Genomic DNA, 16,781 nt, shown 5'->3' on the forward strand with positions numbered 1-16,781 from the left:
ATACTTCTATATACTTGGCAATACCATAAGAATCACTAAGCTCTCAGTTTGCTGTTATCATTCATATCTCAGAGAGTAAAAACAGTATTGACACACCTCTAACAAACCTTGAAAACATTTGCAATTTCAACAAGAATGTAAATATCTTAGGAACACAACTTTATCATATTTCAGCCAAGTATACTTGTAATTAAGCATTTGTATGTTGACTATTTCCTGTCAAAGTTGAAGGCTGTTGATGTGGAAGCTCAGCCTCCCATTTAAATGCTGAAATGCTTGATAAAATGTAATTATTAAAAATGTTTATGTGGAGTGCCTGGGTGGCTCAGTCTGTTGAACATCTAACTCTTGATTTTGGCTCAAGTCATGATCCCAGGGTCATGGGATTGAGCCCCACAGTGGGGTCTGTGCTCAGTGTGGAACCTGCTTAAGATTCTCTCTCTCCCTCCCTCTTCCCCTCTCCCCAACTCATACTCTCTCTCTCTCAAATTAAAAAAAAAAAACAAAACAAGTTTATGTAACCCAATCTAAAGTAAAGAAAGAGAAATGTTTGAATGCCAGAAATGGAATGGTAACTCCAAGTGGGGGTGTTAAGAAGAAGCTAAAGCTCTAGCAGAATGTAGGCGCATCAGAACCTATGTGCTAGGAGCCAGGAGCTCAGATTTTAACTTTCAGTATTTAGTAAGTCTAAAACTTGTAAATGAATCCTTTGTATACATTCAGGATGCCAGAAGTCCACTTTGGCCATGAAGCATGGAATAAAAAAAAAAAAAGTATAAATGCTTCCACCATCTCATCCAACACTCTTAGTTGGTAAAAGAGCCATCAATGAGAAAATGGTTCTAAACTTCTGGAACATGAAGATTTCAGGTTCTACCACTCTTTAAGTTTAGGAATATTAAGATGATGAAATAAAATGGAAAGCAGTGAAAGTCCTAGAGTTCCCACAAGACAAACATAAAATGTACTGTAGGCACGGTTTCCCCGTCCAGGACTTCTCAGGTACATATAGAAATCATCACAAACATTATCTTGACTGAAAATGAGTTCAAAATCAAAAATAAATAGCCATAAAATGGCTAAAGAACATCACGGAGGAGAGGCATGAGGGAGAGTCAGCCGATACAAGAAACGGGAGATTTAGCAATAAGGAATTATAGGTAAATCTGAAATGAATTAATTGCTATAGTAAAAACGCTAAAAGAGTTAAAAGGAGTTATTGATGCCATCAAAATTACTTGAAAAAGAACCAAGTAGAACTTCCAGAAGTTAAAATAAAGCCATCAAAACATAAAATTCAATTGTCATGTTGAATGTGTTAATATACAATGGAAGAGAAATTAGTTAACGGTTAAACTTGTATGTAGAAAGGATTCAGAATGCAGCATAAAGGGACAAAATATATGAAAGGAAATTTTATAGAAATGGGGGATGGATTGAGCAGACTACATATATATTTATTAGAAACTTCATAAACAGAGATGAGCTATAATGTAAGCAAAGCAATATTTGAAGAGGTATTCATGGAAGATTTTCCAGAATTGAAGGATATGCATATTCCAAATGAAGGACTACACCAAATCCCAAAAAAGACACGTAAAAAGAAATCCACCCTCAGATACATCATAGTGAAGTTGCGGAATGTCATGGAGGAACATCTTAAACACTAACCAAATGTGAAGACAGATGATCCACCAAAGTTATGACATTTAGAATGACAGCTATGACAGACGCCAGAGCTAGTGGGGTAGTGTCTTCAAAATGCTGCGAGATAATAACTATTCACCGAAAATAATGTGTCCAGAACTCTCGTCGAAGAATAAGAACAAAATAGAAACATTTTCAGACAAAGTCAAGACAATGAGGTCTGAAAGAATGACCACAGCATTTACTTCCGTAAGACGGAAACCAAATCCAGACAGAGTGAAATTCAGGAACCAAGGCTGAAGAAACAATATTAGCCTCCTATTTACTGGAAAACAATTTTAAAAACTAAATTGTTTTCTTTTCCAAAGCATGAAAACTTTCCTTTGTATATGAAGATACTTTAAGTGAACATCTGTTATTTGTGTCGATTTGCTGGAAACAAATATAAATATCCAACAATGCTAGTATTTTAAAAAAAATTTTTTTTAACATTTATTTATTTTTGAGACAGAGAGAGACAAAGCATGAACGGGGGAGGGGCAGAGAGAGAGGGAGACACAGAATCGGAAGCAGGCTCCAGGCTCTGAGCCATCAGCCCAGAGCCCGACGCGGGGCTCGAACTCACGGACCGCGAGATCGTGACCTGAGCTGAAGTCGGATGCTCAACCGACTGAGCCACCCAGGCGCCCCAATGCTAGTATGTTTAAGCAAAATGTGGAGTATATACAGAGACTGAAATATTATGTCATCTTGAAGAATTTTTGATGTCTTGTGATAATGCTTATGTTAAGATGTTAAGGAGAAGTAACACATAAAACATCATGCTATTATATGAGCTGCATAAGAAAACATAGGAAAAATATTGTAAGGCAATGTACAAAAAATGTTCAACATTTTCTCGTGGCATAATGATACTTTTCCTTTTACCTTATTCTTTTCAAAATTCTACAATGGACATGTGTTCTTTAATAATAAAAGAACTTCAAAAAACTTAAAAATATGGATATTTTGTGAAATTATGAAGTTCACTAAATAAACACCATGTTTTTAATTTTTCAGGCAAACCTGTCCTCCCCATCCTCTACAGTATCCGAGAGTCAGCTGGTATGTATCCTCTTATTAAGTCATGGACCTACTTTCAAAAATTCTGATCTCTCAAGACAGATTTTCTGAGTGAAAGTGAACAGAGAATACATTTACTGCATATATTTGTTTGCCTGTCTAACAAAATTTTACTGATGCTTTACTGTAGTTGCATGGTGGTTGTTTTGTAGCTTACCAACATATATAAAAACCATACATAGACCTTATTTGCCAGGAACTTGCATCTTAGTAGTTTAGAGAGGGAGAGCGCTTACTTCCTGATAGGACAGAGGCAAAAAACATTCAAGGACAGGTCATGTTTGATGATGTAGGGCAGGTTCTGGACTTCAAGAAATGAGAAATGGGATATTTCAGACAGGAAGGCTAGCATGTAAATGGTGTAGATCAGTAATGAGCAGGAGAAATATCATGTGAACCACAATGGCAAGCCACAAATGTAATTTAAAATTTTCTAGTAGCCACATTAAAAGAGTAAAAAGTAAAACACAGACCACATTTATTTCAATAATGTATTTTATTTAGTGATAGGCAAATACCATTTCACCAAATAATCAGTATAAATGAGATATTTTATATTCCTTTTTGGAGGCTAAGTCTTTGAAATATGCTATGTATTTCACATGTACAGCACATCTCAATTTGGAGTAACCACATTTCATTGGCTTAACAAAGGGCTACGGGCTAATGTGTTAGTACTGATCTAAACTCTAGAATCTGTTATTTATAGATGCAAATTTGATTACATAGAATTACTTTTCATCATAGGGTTTTGTATTTTCTATTCTTTTACAGTGGTTAGCAAATTGAAACCATGAAGTAAGTTGCCTAGACATTACTAAAGATTTCTTTATATCTTTTAATCTTTATTATTTATAATTATGAATTCCTGAACAATAGGCACCTTCAGTAGAATTACAAAAATTGCTAGTAAAGCAGTTTGAGATACTAAGAAGGCAAAATCACTGTTTAATACTGATTTTTCCCCTTTTTAAGCAATTGTTTTTGTGTTCTACATCCATAGCCAACAAGTCATCTTGTCATTGTTATGCCAAAATGATATTATTTTCATTTGTAATACTGAAAACCCATAAAAAGTATAGTTTGACTCTTAAAAATAGCCTGATTAAACAAACTGCTTGAGTATATTCATGTTTATACATATGGTGTATATATGGGGTGTGTTTGCATGTGTATGTGTGTGTCCGTGTATAAATAGTGTCCATTAGTTTAGAAGAGTGGCTGGCAGCATAGTATAGGTGAAAGCATGCTAGAATGGGGGCCAGAAGAGCCATCTTTTATTCCTTCTCTGACACTAGCTACTGGGCTGACAGTGGATAAGTCACAAATCTGAAATCTAGTCCTCAGTTTCCTAAATGAGCAACAAGAGCATTCTAATACCTGCTTTCCAAACCCTTCCAACACTGTGAGTCTATGATTACTAACAGTGTGATGTGAAGGAGTTGCCATGGAAACAAGCATTGAAATAACATAATAAAGTTGAATGGTTTCCCAGTTTATATATGGAAATATTACCACAGCTATTTTAATATTTAAAATAATGATATACTTGTTTCTTGAGATAAATGAGTGAAAAATATATATACATATACACACATACACATATATCTCAGTTCTTGGCTTAATATTATAAGAAACTATTTCAAAGAGGCAAATATATATAATGACTTCATAAAAAGAGACACATAAAAACAACTCACTATAAATGTAATAAATAAACCGTTTCTTGCCTAATAAAATAATTCTGTGAATTTTAAGTTTGTGTTCTTTAGGGAGAAAAATACAAAGCACTGCTTTGACTGACTTTAATGATAATTTCTTTGCATTTGCTTTAGACTCTTTCTCTAAAGAGTTCAAGGAATTTCTTAACCAAGTTTTAAATTAAGTTTTAATCCCCAAATTCCCTTGAGATATAGGTTGGTTTGTGAAGGGATTATTATCAAGCAAGCTTATCACACACAAAAAGGAACATCTGGATTGATATAATCATTCAATTTAATCACTTTGACTTCTATTTCATGATACTAACCCTGTGTTTCGTTACTTGGGGACGGAATAGGATAAAAATAATTGTATGCAAGGAATGCCATATGACATTTGTTTCTTTAGGGGTTTATGATATTTTTGCTCTTAAGTAATATATGAATGAAATTATAAGTTTTCATTTTTATGAATGAATTTCCAATATTTGCCATCTCAAACCCTCTTTAGTATTAACTTCTAAATAATTTGAGTAAGTGAGAATGCCTTTGGAAAACAAAACTACACACACACACACACGCACACGTATATGTGCATTTGTTTATAGCATCACACATATAGGTGCCATATAATAGGTAATTTGATATTATACATTGCTTTTTATAAAATGTGTGTGTGTATGTAGCAAATAAAAACAAAATTTTGGGGAACATATGATAGATTATAGTTAAATTATGTAAGTAAATATGTTTTATATAAAATAAGCCATTAGTTAAAATTATTTTAGTCCTATTTTAGGGAAAAATATAATAAATTGGTTGAAGTAAAAATATACGAGAAATCACTGTGGTGATACAAGCTTAATACAGAAACCATTTTGCTTTTGAGATTTGGCATTTTCAGGATATGCAAATTTTTCATACTTTTTTCCTTTAACTTGGCTACCTAGTTGTTTGTTTACACTGCAATTGTGCCAATTCAACATTTGAAAGAAAAAAAGAAATGACCATGTCCCTGTGTCCCTTATTCTTAAGATATTCCCATTGTTTACTCTGGAAGCCAAACTATTTAGTATTCAGCTCAGGAGAATGGAATGGGTATGGAAAAAGTTCACCAACTGTGCCTCAGTTTCTCTTCTTCTGTTAAACAGCATCACAGTGCATGAAAACAGGAAAGGGGCTTAGAGATGAGGGTGTTGGAAACACCCATCTATAAAATGGGAGGTTGGAATAACTACTCTGTCAACCCACAGGGGGACGGCAAGGCTCATGTATCATAATATGTGAGGTTGCTAATATAGCCTGGTACCTATGAGAGGTGTTATTATTGCACACATGACCTCTGAAGTATGATCTCAAAGATAATATTTTTTATGGATAAAGAAACAGAGGCTCACACAGAGTTTAAATGGATTATCTCATATCACAGCGATAGTGACCATTTTTGTTCTGGGTGACTTTCAAACAAATCATTATGAATTTTAGATAATTAAAAAAGAATAAGGAAAGGTTGATGAAGGAGTTGGGGAATTTGGCCTCCACAGAAGTATGAAATTCATTGGGCACTTCCAGTGTGGGCCCTGTTCTAGCATTTTCCCATAGCCTGAAAAGATATGATCACTTATGAAAGAGGAGGAGACTGGGTGGGGTCAATTTGGATGTGGATATTTCACACCTGTACGTAGACTACTCCTAGCATAATAATGGGAGCAAAAGGAAAGGAGGGATATAGCATACAAAGCTTTGCTAATTCCTGAACTGAGTCCTCACAATATTAACAGAGGCCAGTGGGGCCTTTTCTTTGGATGAGAAAATAGTTTAGGTTCTCCAGGATGGGTAAGACACTGGCCTCCCTTGGTGGTAGGTAGGGAAGCTTGGTTTAGAAGACATTTGGCTTTTGATTTTGATATTTAATGCCATTACAAAATGTTCATTGTTGCCCAAGATGAATACTGAATCTGGAGAGTACAAAACAATAGTTTAAAAAAATGAGCCACATGGCTATATACAGGTAAAAGCAAAATGCTGCTTACTGGAACATTATAAAGAAGAGTGCTTAAGCTTTCAGATACTTTGTTCCCAGTTCTGAATGCCAGCTGATGTGTCCTGCTTTAGTGGTGCATGAGTCATTGTTCTGAGGGCCCTTGAGGTCACTGTTGTTCAGAAAATGCAGCTCTGAAAGCTTTTGTGTAGAACTGATGTCTTCTTCAAGCTGAAAGGAGGTTTGTCCTTGACCAGTTTTCCTTGACACAACACACTTAAGTGCTACAGCATTTATCATCTACACCTCTTACATTTTGAGTCATGCTATTGTCTTTTCTTCAACCATTGGAATACTTCAACCCAGCCAATCTGTGTTGTTGTACACATTCCATCAAATGTTTCTTGAGCTAGGGGATGTGGTTTATAATAATTGGAGTCCTATGTATGTTTTTATTTTTTAAAAAATATTTTAGGTAGGTACTTTGTTGGATGGTGTAGATCATTTAGAATCAATACTTTATATTATAAATGCAAAAAGAAGAGGAAAGTTTTTCCCTTTCAAATTTATTTTATGGTGTTTTTTTTTTCTTGACAAAATTCTGTCATGAACATTATCCTGTTAGATTCTCGCAATTGGCAGGAATTGTTATTCCGTTATTCTGATGAAAAAAAACTGAAGTCCACATATCTACAGTTGTGTGTCAGTAGTCCCATAGCTCATGGCTGCTATGAAAATCTTTCTTTTTCCCTCAGTCTTCGAAATTTTGCTCTGCACTATAGTGTTTTGAAATATGGGATATTTATTCAAGGGGTAGAAAAGGCTTAATTGTTTGCTTCAAGCATATAATATTATTGATCTTAAAAGAATGAAAGCTAATCAACATTTATTAATTGAACGAGTGAACCAGCTAAATCATTTAGAGAATATTGCTTTTGTCAACAGTTTTGACTGGTAGTATGTTTTTGAGTTTCTATGAGCTGGTTGCCACAGAAATTCTAGAATATATGCATATGTATAAAACACTGGGGACTAAAGACAAGACGGAAGCAAATGGGTAAAAGAAACACTGTGGTACTTTCACTAGCTCTTTGGATCCATCAAATTAGTAGAATTTCTAGCCAGTTCACAGAGTTTGCTATATGCTGTGTTTATTACATTCTTGCTTTTTATTGTACATTTTATTTCTTCTAAAAGATAAAAATAAACCCAGAAGAATGGAGACCCTGTTCTTTATTTCTGTTCTTCCCTCATTACACCACTGCAGGGCTTAATACTGTCATCAAAGGCAATTAAACACAGTCCAATAGTTGAAGTTACTAATTTAAGAAGAAGCTTGCTCTAAGAAGCCATTATTTTAAAATATTAATAATGGATTCTCCAGGTCAGTGCTGGCAGCTAATTTTCAACTTTGGTCTCCAGCCAGAGGCAGTACCAACTTGTTGTCCTAGAATTATGATTTCAAGTTCCAAAGGACAGAAATAATGTTTATTTTCATGGTGCCCTGGAGTAGCAATGTTCCAGCATAAGTGTACACTTGATGAGTTATAAAGACAGATTAACAGCAGGCTCAGACCAGTGTCCCATGGGCCGTTGAAACCTTTCACAGGCCCCAGGAACTCTACATACTCTGGACTTTTTCCCCCTCAAAATTAGCAGTAGGTTTAAATGTGATCTCCTTACTTCTACCCCACCCTCAAAATCTTCAAAAGAGCCGGTATCTTTCTCTTTTGGTATTAAAACTTTTATCGGTATCGCTATAAGCAAACGGGAGGAACAACAACAATTGTTTTAAATGGAGAAGTTGAAAATATTGTAAAGTTCCCAAAGAAGTGATCTCTGGCTTTGACTTCTCATATCCATCAGAGATGGGAACTTCAGCCTCTACTCTTACCTCTGACGGTGGAACTCATCAATCCACTTCCCTTCTTCTGGTCCTCTATTGGTGAAAGACCATATGGATCTTCTAGCCTGAGGATTTCTCTGTTCCTGAGTTATACTGAAATCAAAAAGTCAATCCAGAAAAAAGTAATGGGAGACCCCAAGCTGACAGTCAACACCCCTTGAGGCCTTCATATTGGATAATAGCCAGCATCCTGAGCTCTTTCTGGCTGTCAATTAATGTATTCATTCTTCAAGTAATGATTTAGCTCCTTCTAGGTTCCAGGCACAGTTCTAGGTGTTGGAGATACAACAGTGAACAAAGTAATCATCTCTGTCCTCATAAAGCTTACATTCTAGTGAAGAAAGCAAAACAATAGACACATAAACAAATGTCATATTACAATAAGTTCTATGGAAAAAAAAATAAAAATAGTAAGGGAGGGAAGGGGAAATTGGCATTCCAGGGAGAAAAGAGTTCTGGAAAAAGCAAAGAGCCCAAGTGTAAACTCCCTGGGGGGAGAGTATCATAGTGTCTGTGCTAGAGTGGGGAGAGTGGTGGGGACGTGAGAGGGATCACAGCAGCAGATAAGATTGGGAAGAGAGAGGCTAGTGGGGCATAGGAACGATTAGGTCATATAGCACTTGGTAGGCATTACCTTACAGGCATGGCAAGGGTTTTGGCTTTCACTCTACGTGAGAAAGTGAGGCATTAGAGAGCTTGGAGAGGAGTCAAGTGACACGATTTGACTCATAGTGTGATTATTTGGTGGCTTACTCAACTGAGTTGTCAGCCCTCTGAGAACAAGAGTTATACACACTATACTTCCTGACATAGATTAGGTCGCAGTTGGCAAAATGGCTCCAGAGAACGTCTGATAGATGTGTGCTTCAGAGATCCAAAACAATGGTTATTTTGTCTTTGAGGTGCTTCAAAAATGTCTTATATTCAGTGTAGATCAGTTCTCTCTCAGTAGGTTCATCATAAAGGATTGAAATTTGCCATTTAGAGAAATTTCTCGTTATTCTTTCTGTTCCTTTTTTGTTAACTATGGGAGTCATTGCCTGTTTTTATTTCTCCACTTAGGCTGGTAAGGAAATTATGGAGTTGCTTTTCCTGGCATCATAAGAATAACAGTTACGTGTATTAGTCATGAGTCTAGCTGGATCTATGGATTCTATTTAGAGAAAAATGAAAGAAGGGCCACTTTGGGCTTGTTTAGTTGCTGGCAATGAAAATCTTACAGTAGCTCACCTTAACAGACTCTTCCAACTTGATTAATGTAATTACCTTTATTTTTGTTTGGACACAAACTTATGCCAGAATTAGAGAACAAAAGTCTACTTGAAGTCTAAAGATATCAGGGGGGTATATGCAAGGATGCAATGTAGATTAGAAATCAATAAAAGACATTCTCCTCTAAAGGCTTTCTTTTAGTCTGGAGGCAAAGCTCAAAGTTAAGCAGATGTCTCTGGGATGGCAGACCAAGGAAGATCTATCTTTAGGTGGGTTGCACAACATTTTAGTGGAATGAGTTCTAGTTGAGGGCACATGAATCACCTAGAGATTCTGTTAAAATGAAGATTATGATTCAGTAGTTCTGGGGTAGGGCCTGAGATCCCGCACTTCTAACAGGTTCCCAAACCAGCAGATGCTGCTGGTTTACATACCCCATCTTGAGTGGCACAGTGCTAGCAGAACTCTTATTTGGATAGATCCGTTAGTTTACTTGTGTTGGCAATTTAATCTTCAACGGATACAGATTACATAAGCATTTGACATTGAGGAACCAGCAGACAAGAAGTGCAGAGAAGAAATTAACTAATATTCCAAGAGATCCTTACCTTGCCAGCAACAGCCCTGGTTGCTTTACTTAGGCTATTTTATAGATGTTCTAAAAGGCACCTTGAGACACTTGTTTGGGTGATGGATTTGCATATGCAGAGACAAGACTTATGTAAAAACTCTATGTGGTATGATGACGGAGAGGACAGGAATGTAAATAATAAATGTGCCATTACTCATTATTAAAGGACCTACTCATGGATGATTATAATCCTTTAGCTGAAGGTCCAGACAGGGAAAAGATGGAGAAGGTACCTCGAACAGCTTTTTCAAGGTCATACAGTCTATGAACACTATTGCAAAAATTAAAGTCTATAAGCTTGATGCCCTCCTCCTTGCAATATCATGCTGTTTTCTGTGAGTGTATTTTTAACCAAGTCCAGAGAGAGACATCAGTACAAATTTTATGTCTTGGCCATGCAAACTACAGAGTGCTTTAGTAAATGCAATTTGGTATGGGGTGTGTGTGTGTGTGTGTGTGTGTGTGTGTGTGTGTCTGTGTGTGTGTGTGTCTGTGTGTGTTGTGTGTGGGGGGGGGGTGAAAGGAGGATGTATGGATGTGTATATTGAATAAGAAAACATCATATCCTACAGTATTTTAGGAATGGTCTTTTGGCAGGAACTTTTTTATATGCCACATTTAAAGAAAGAAAAACTGGATTTAGTAAGACTAGTGAAAAGAAAGGTAAAATGACATCAAATGAAGTAATAGTGGCCAAAGTCAAGTATGTGTCAATGGACAGTAGAAATAAAACAGAAGCAATGAATTTAAAAGAATTCAAAAATATAAAAATATTGGAACTTTGTTATTGATTGGACAGAAGAAATTATGGAGGTGGGTATTTAAAAATGATTTTAAGTCTCTGTCTATGCTGTTTCTCCATATGTTTCTGGCTTACAGTAGGCATAGGAGTAATTAAAATCATGGGTTTGATGATTAGATCTGACCTGGATTTAAATCTGACTTCTTCACATATTAACTGCATGACTTTGGCATGTAACTTATTTTCTCTAAGTCTCTCACAGGGTTTTTTGTAGGGAATTGATGAGATAATCTATCTAAAATACTGAATATAGAGCCTGATCACATATAGGTAAGATATAGAATCTGGATATATGGGAGAATGATTGTGTCATTATCTGCAATGAGTCTTCAAGGATTTTGATATTGATTTCAAAGCATGTGAAATGGTATGAGCAAGGTGTAGAGGCTGTCATGAATATGACTTGTCCATGTACTATGATTTATGGATAGTGCATGAGGTTCAGAATTGGGCCACCAGTGTTCAATTTCCAACTTGACCATAGTGACCAAATACTGATCTCTGGGTGAGGAGGATATGGTTAAAATTTACAGAATGGGAAATGTGAACAATGTCCAAGGCAAACTATGTCTAGTTTTATGCTCAGAGTTGGCTTCCATCTCTATAAAATACTACTGAGTGACACCAAGTTAAGATGCAGGAGAAAAAACAGGACTGAGGAAAGAAGTGACAAATACAGTGTAATAATCAGGACAACTCTACCAAGGCCAAGTAGGCAAACTAGAATGAGGAAGCCTCAGACTTCAGGGACACAGAGTCCAAGAAAAGAGCATGTGGGACATCCAATAGAGTAGAGGAAATAGGGAAATAATTATTGTCAAATTATCAGACAACCATCAAATTCAGGAAATTCATAGGAACTAAGGAGCATAAAGGCTGGTAAGGAAACATATATGAAACATGGGTGATGATTCTGATACTAAAGCTACTTGCTATCTAGAGGAGTTTCTTTTTTGGTCTCACCCTGGAGGTTGATGATCCCAAGAGAGAAGATCTGAGTGAAAGTCTCCAGGCTAGGATAACCCAGATTATCATCCTGCCAGCAATACAAGGGTCAGGGTCTCTGGCAGAGGGATTCTCTTAGCATATCAAGTGAATTTAGTGACATTTCTCCTCTCTGCCTTCATCTTTTTGCCTACTCCCACCAAGCTTAGCTCCTAAAGCTCCATGTTGGTTTTAGAACCTGGTGGGCCCCGAGTACTAGAGTTGTTGCATTGATTTCCTACCTCACAAAGGAGCAGAAGAGAAGGAGAAGGTAGAGTAGGAGAAGGAAGGGGAAATAAAACAGGAAGTCAAGTGAAAAAGAGAGACAAGAAATCTGGACAACTTAGGATCATGACCCAAATATCAGGTGTCTCCCTCATTATAGGTGGTTATAGAAATCAGTAGCTGCTGAGGCTTTGTTCTTATGCTGAGTTTACTGCAGGGATACTGCTCTCATACATATACTCCACGGTGCGACTTCATGCATAATTGGATGTTACTTGCTCATTTTTTTCCCTCTTGAGAGAAATCAGAGTTTCTTAAGTGGGAAATATTTCTCAGCCTGGGGAAGATAGAGACTTTTCTCACTCTGTACTTCCCTAGTTGACATAAATATGAAAGGCAACTGGGAAAATATCGATTGAAAAAGTATTGCAGAGTGGCATTTATTCAAGCCTCAAAATGTATCAGGTGGTTTATAGAGCAGAGAGATAGACATAGTCCCTTAAGGCTTAAATTGTGAGCATCAGTGTTGATTGAGGAGAGCTAATTTACTATATTCAGAAAGGAAATGGTGTTGAGAAGAATGATTACGGCAAAATGCTCAGCCAGAGAAAGTATCACAACTTTTTATTGAATTGTTGTTTGGGATGTTTTTGTAAATTTATCAATCATTTTGTGACATTTTACAGTGTAACAAGGTTTTGGTGTTTGTGAAACATCATTCTGAAATTGCCCCAAAGTAGATTTCTCTGTCTCTCTCATCAAACTGACATTGCGTACAAGTTTATGAATCTTGAATGACTAGTCTAGCTAAAACTCTTTTGGTTGCAAGTTACAGAAGTAAATTTGAGTTTTAAAAAGTAGGAAATCTTGTGTTAAAAAAAGGAAAGTCTCAGGGAGCCTCAGGACAAGAAATTCAGCTGGGCCCCAGGAATGTTTTAGAATTCAGTTCTGGAAAGCCCCCTAGTGTCTCTTCTCTCTAGGCTCCATGCACTTTGCTCTCTTTCTTGATCTCATCTGATATGCTTTTTATGGCAGGTTAAGTCTTTCTTATAGTTCCCAAATTGACATATTATAATTTCAACCTTCCCAAGAAATTTCAGAATGGTCTATTCCTTTTCCACATTCTTGGAAGAGAAAATCTGGTTTCACCTCCCTAGCCTTTTAGGTCAGAAGGCCATCCCTGGTTTCATTATACATAAAATGAACATAGTTTCCAGGGACCCAGCTCTGTGGATGTTGGGGCATGGGGGGTAGTTTCCAGAAAAATAAATTGTTAAAGGCTTTGAGACTGTGCCAAATTCATCTCTCCTTACCAGAATGAGAATGCTGCCTGGTGCTAAGGACATTCTCCATAAATATTTGTCAGATGAAATATTTATTGGCTGAATGAACTGGTGAGGATATAGAAACACATTTGGCTAGATAAATGAGGAAGGTTTTTGCATTTTGAATGTCATGATAATAGATCTTTATGAGTTCATTGATGTAATGGTTAACTTTAAAGTTATTTTAGTTAAAATCATTTGATTTCTAAGCTGATCTATGTATTGGTAAAATCATTTTAAAATTTAAAAATTATCATTTTTTTGTGAGAACATTTGAATAACTTAATGATATACATATTCATTCATTTTAATGGTATTTATTTCTTTATTTTTAAAAATGTTATTTGACATTCATGAAGACTAAGCCTGGAGTGATTCGCCCAGTACCTGTAAAATCCAAAATATTACTGAAAAAAGAGGAGGAAATTTATGAACCCAACCCTTTCAGTAAATACCTGGAAGATGATAGCGACTTCTTTTCTGAGCAGGTGAGCATACATAAGACAAAGTCTTTGATATTTTGACAAATAACTGTATAAGTAATGGAGATGCCTCTTGAGTATAGTATGTGCAATAAAATGTTCATTTTATTGGAGTATACTTAGTAATAAGAAAAGTTCTAATTTTTGCATAATAAAAAGAAATTCATATATTCCTAGGATGATATCTTGAAGTATTTCAAATTAAAAAAAAAAAAAGTTTTTTCTACCTACTGCTGGCATTGTTTTGGGAACCACTCTCCATAAAAAAAAGGCATCATGAAGTCACTGGTTGGATGGGTCATATAGGTGTTGCATTCTTATTTTTAAATTCCTGCATCTTTTTTTAAGAGCTGCAATATTTGATATTTAGCAAAGGATCTATTGTACAGATGCATAGTAACACAGTAGAGATGATACGAACCCCTAGATTGAGCAGTAATAGGGGATAGGAGTTTAATATATTTTAAGGCTTTTTTGGTCATTTGGTTTATATGTAAAAAAGGTATATTGTCTTCCTCTTATATATCTTATATGTTGGAGGAGGTATAATGGAAGATTTTTGATGGTACTTTGTAAGCTATTAGGGAAACATATGAAAATACACATTTATGTAGTATAAAAGTCCATAAATTATTTCAGAGAGGAACTCTGAATCTTTATTTATCCTATTAAAATGCAACAAATAGGCATGGGTTGTATATTTTATATCTCAAATACCATTCTATGGATAAGCAGTGGAAGCAATCTAGAAACCTTTCCCAATACAACCAAGGAATGTAGAAACACTACCCTTGGTAATGTGTAATAAAATATACTTATGAAGGAATATAAGGTGATATACTCCTTTTAAATTTCACTTTGGAAATGATAATTAAGAATATTCTTGAAATATTTGTGAATCATAAGGAATATCTTATCTTCCACATACGAGCTCTATAACATCTCTCTAGCCGTCAGTTTCTTCGTGTATAACATGAGGCATTCAGATCAGGTACTTTTTAAAGATCCTTCAAATTAAAAAATCTGGGTTTCTTAAAATCTAAGATTAACACTGATTGTGTCAGAGGTCCCTGAGTAGCCTTATAAAAATTCACCATAAATTGTTATACTTTTTACTTATAAAATGGAGGTGATATTTCCTGTTTATTTACATGTATTTTGTAAAGACTGATATGATTTGATAATTAAACATTTTAGAAGGCACTAATATCATTGAATATGATAATTAAAGGCAGTTATTTTCAGTATATAGAATAAAATGTAGTAGTCAATTTAAGTTAGAGAAATCTTATTGATATAAATAGGATTGTTATCACTAATTCTACATGTAACAGAAATGAAAATTCATCATTAACAAAAACACTTGTTAAATATCTATTGCTTGCATGACACAAATATGTTAGAGGCTTAATGTGACATTTTAGACAGTATGGGATCATTATAAAAAGTATAAAAAATAATGTAGTCAAATGACAAAAATGCCAACAGTTAAAACAAACTTCACATATTATCCATGTAACTTACATTCTTCAAAATACCATCTAATGTTGTAAAATAATGATTTTGTCCTTTTATTTAGTATAATTTCAAATTTATGCATTTTAATTTAAACAAAACTCATTGTAGAATATCAGGTTATCTATTTATCACAATTTGCTGTCTTCAGAAATGATAAATTCTATTTTCAAGTTTAAGAAATTGTCACTAAAAGGAGTTGCCATTTCTTTTCATTGCTTTTCCTAACTATACAGCAAGTTTAAAGCTCTGTTTATGTACAACATAAGCCTATGAATTTCCAGATACTTTGTGGAAAATTTGAATTCTTTTGCAAATATGGAGGTGCCATAGACATAATCATATTTATATATATTTTTCAATCAATTTATTCTTGTTTATATCCCAACTTCTTTGTGGAACATAAAAAGGGATCTGCAGGCTGTCAGAATTGAAAGAAGTATGGCATACTACTTAAAAGTGAATTCCAAACATTGCCTGGTCTTACTCATTAACCTTGTATGAGAGGGAAAATAATAGAAACTCGGGGTCCTTGCATACTGGGCAACTACATGTACTATCAACTGGTCTCTTTTTATTGAGTTCTGACTACCATCTTGGTGTGTCCAGAATCTACAATGGAGAAAGATAGCAAAGGCACATCGCAAGCGCAGATGCTTAGATCTACTTAAACTATCAATTGAGTAAGAGCAATTTATAATCTCAGCATTGCCACTTCATTAGAAGTTGAATAGAAGACAGTGCACTCAAGTTCACCAGTCACTATTGTGTTCTCCTTTACTACTGCCACAGAATAAATTGAATGGTTCTAAACTCAGTTGATCTCACCCACCCATGTAATGGAAAATTCTTTAGCCAGACAGTTGGGCCAAATTGAAGCAGCTCACATTCACTAATCTGCCTTGTACTGGGGACAGTTCCACATGACAGGAGATGCTGGATGGGATTGTTAAGTCAATAAATTTCCCCTAACAGCTTCACTGCCATAAAATATGATTTCAAAACTCTCTGTTACAAAATGTCAGACACTAAAGATGATGAGACCAGACGGAAATGTATTTACTGTAGCTTAAAAAGGTACAAGCAGGCAGCCTTTTGAACTGATAATGAACTGAAAATGTGCCTGGAGACAGCCTCTGAGTACTAAAAGCAAAGTTTGAAACCAAATGCATAATCAAATAATTGAGACTTATTAATCAACAGCTTTTACATCAAAATGGCATAGGCCAGGAAGCATCATTCTGTATTA

At 35.4% G+C, this 16,781-nt stretch overlaps 1 protein-coding gene across 1 annotated transcript in view; it reads left to right on the plus strand.

Annotated features, from left to right (window-relative positions):
• MLIP (muscular LMNA interacting protein) overlaps positions 1-16,781 on the plus strand; it is a 252,780-nt gene that overhangs the window by 188,020 nt on the left and 47,979 nt on the right. Inside the window, exons 11-12 of the mRNA XM_086707084.1 lie at positions 2,707-2,751; positions 13,895-14,023. Coding sequence (XP_086563210.1) covers positions 2,707-2,751; positions 13,895-14,023 — 174 coding nt within the window. The remainder of the gene's footprint in view (positions 1-2,706; positions 2,752-13,894; positions 14,024-16,781) is intronic.

The sequence above is a fragment of the Puma concolor genome, chromosome B2 (genome assembly GCF_028749965.1).
Source record: "Puma concolor isolate L17-30 chromosome B2, mPumCon1.1.hap2, whole genome shotgun sequence".
Classification (NCBI taxonomy): Eukaryota; Metazoa; Chordata; class Mammalia; order Carnivora; family Felidae; genus Puma; species Puma concolor.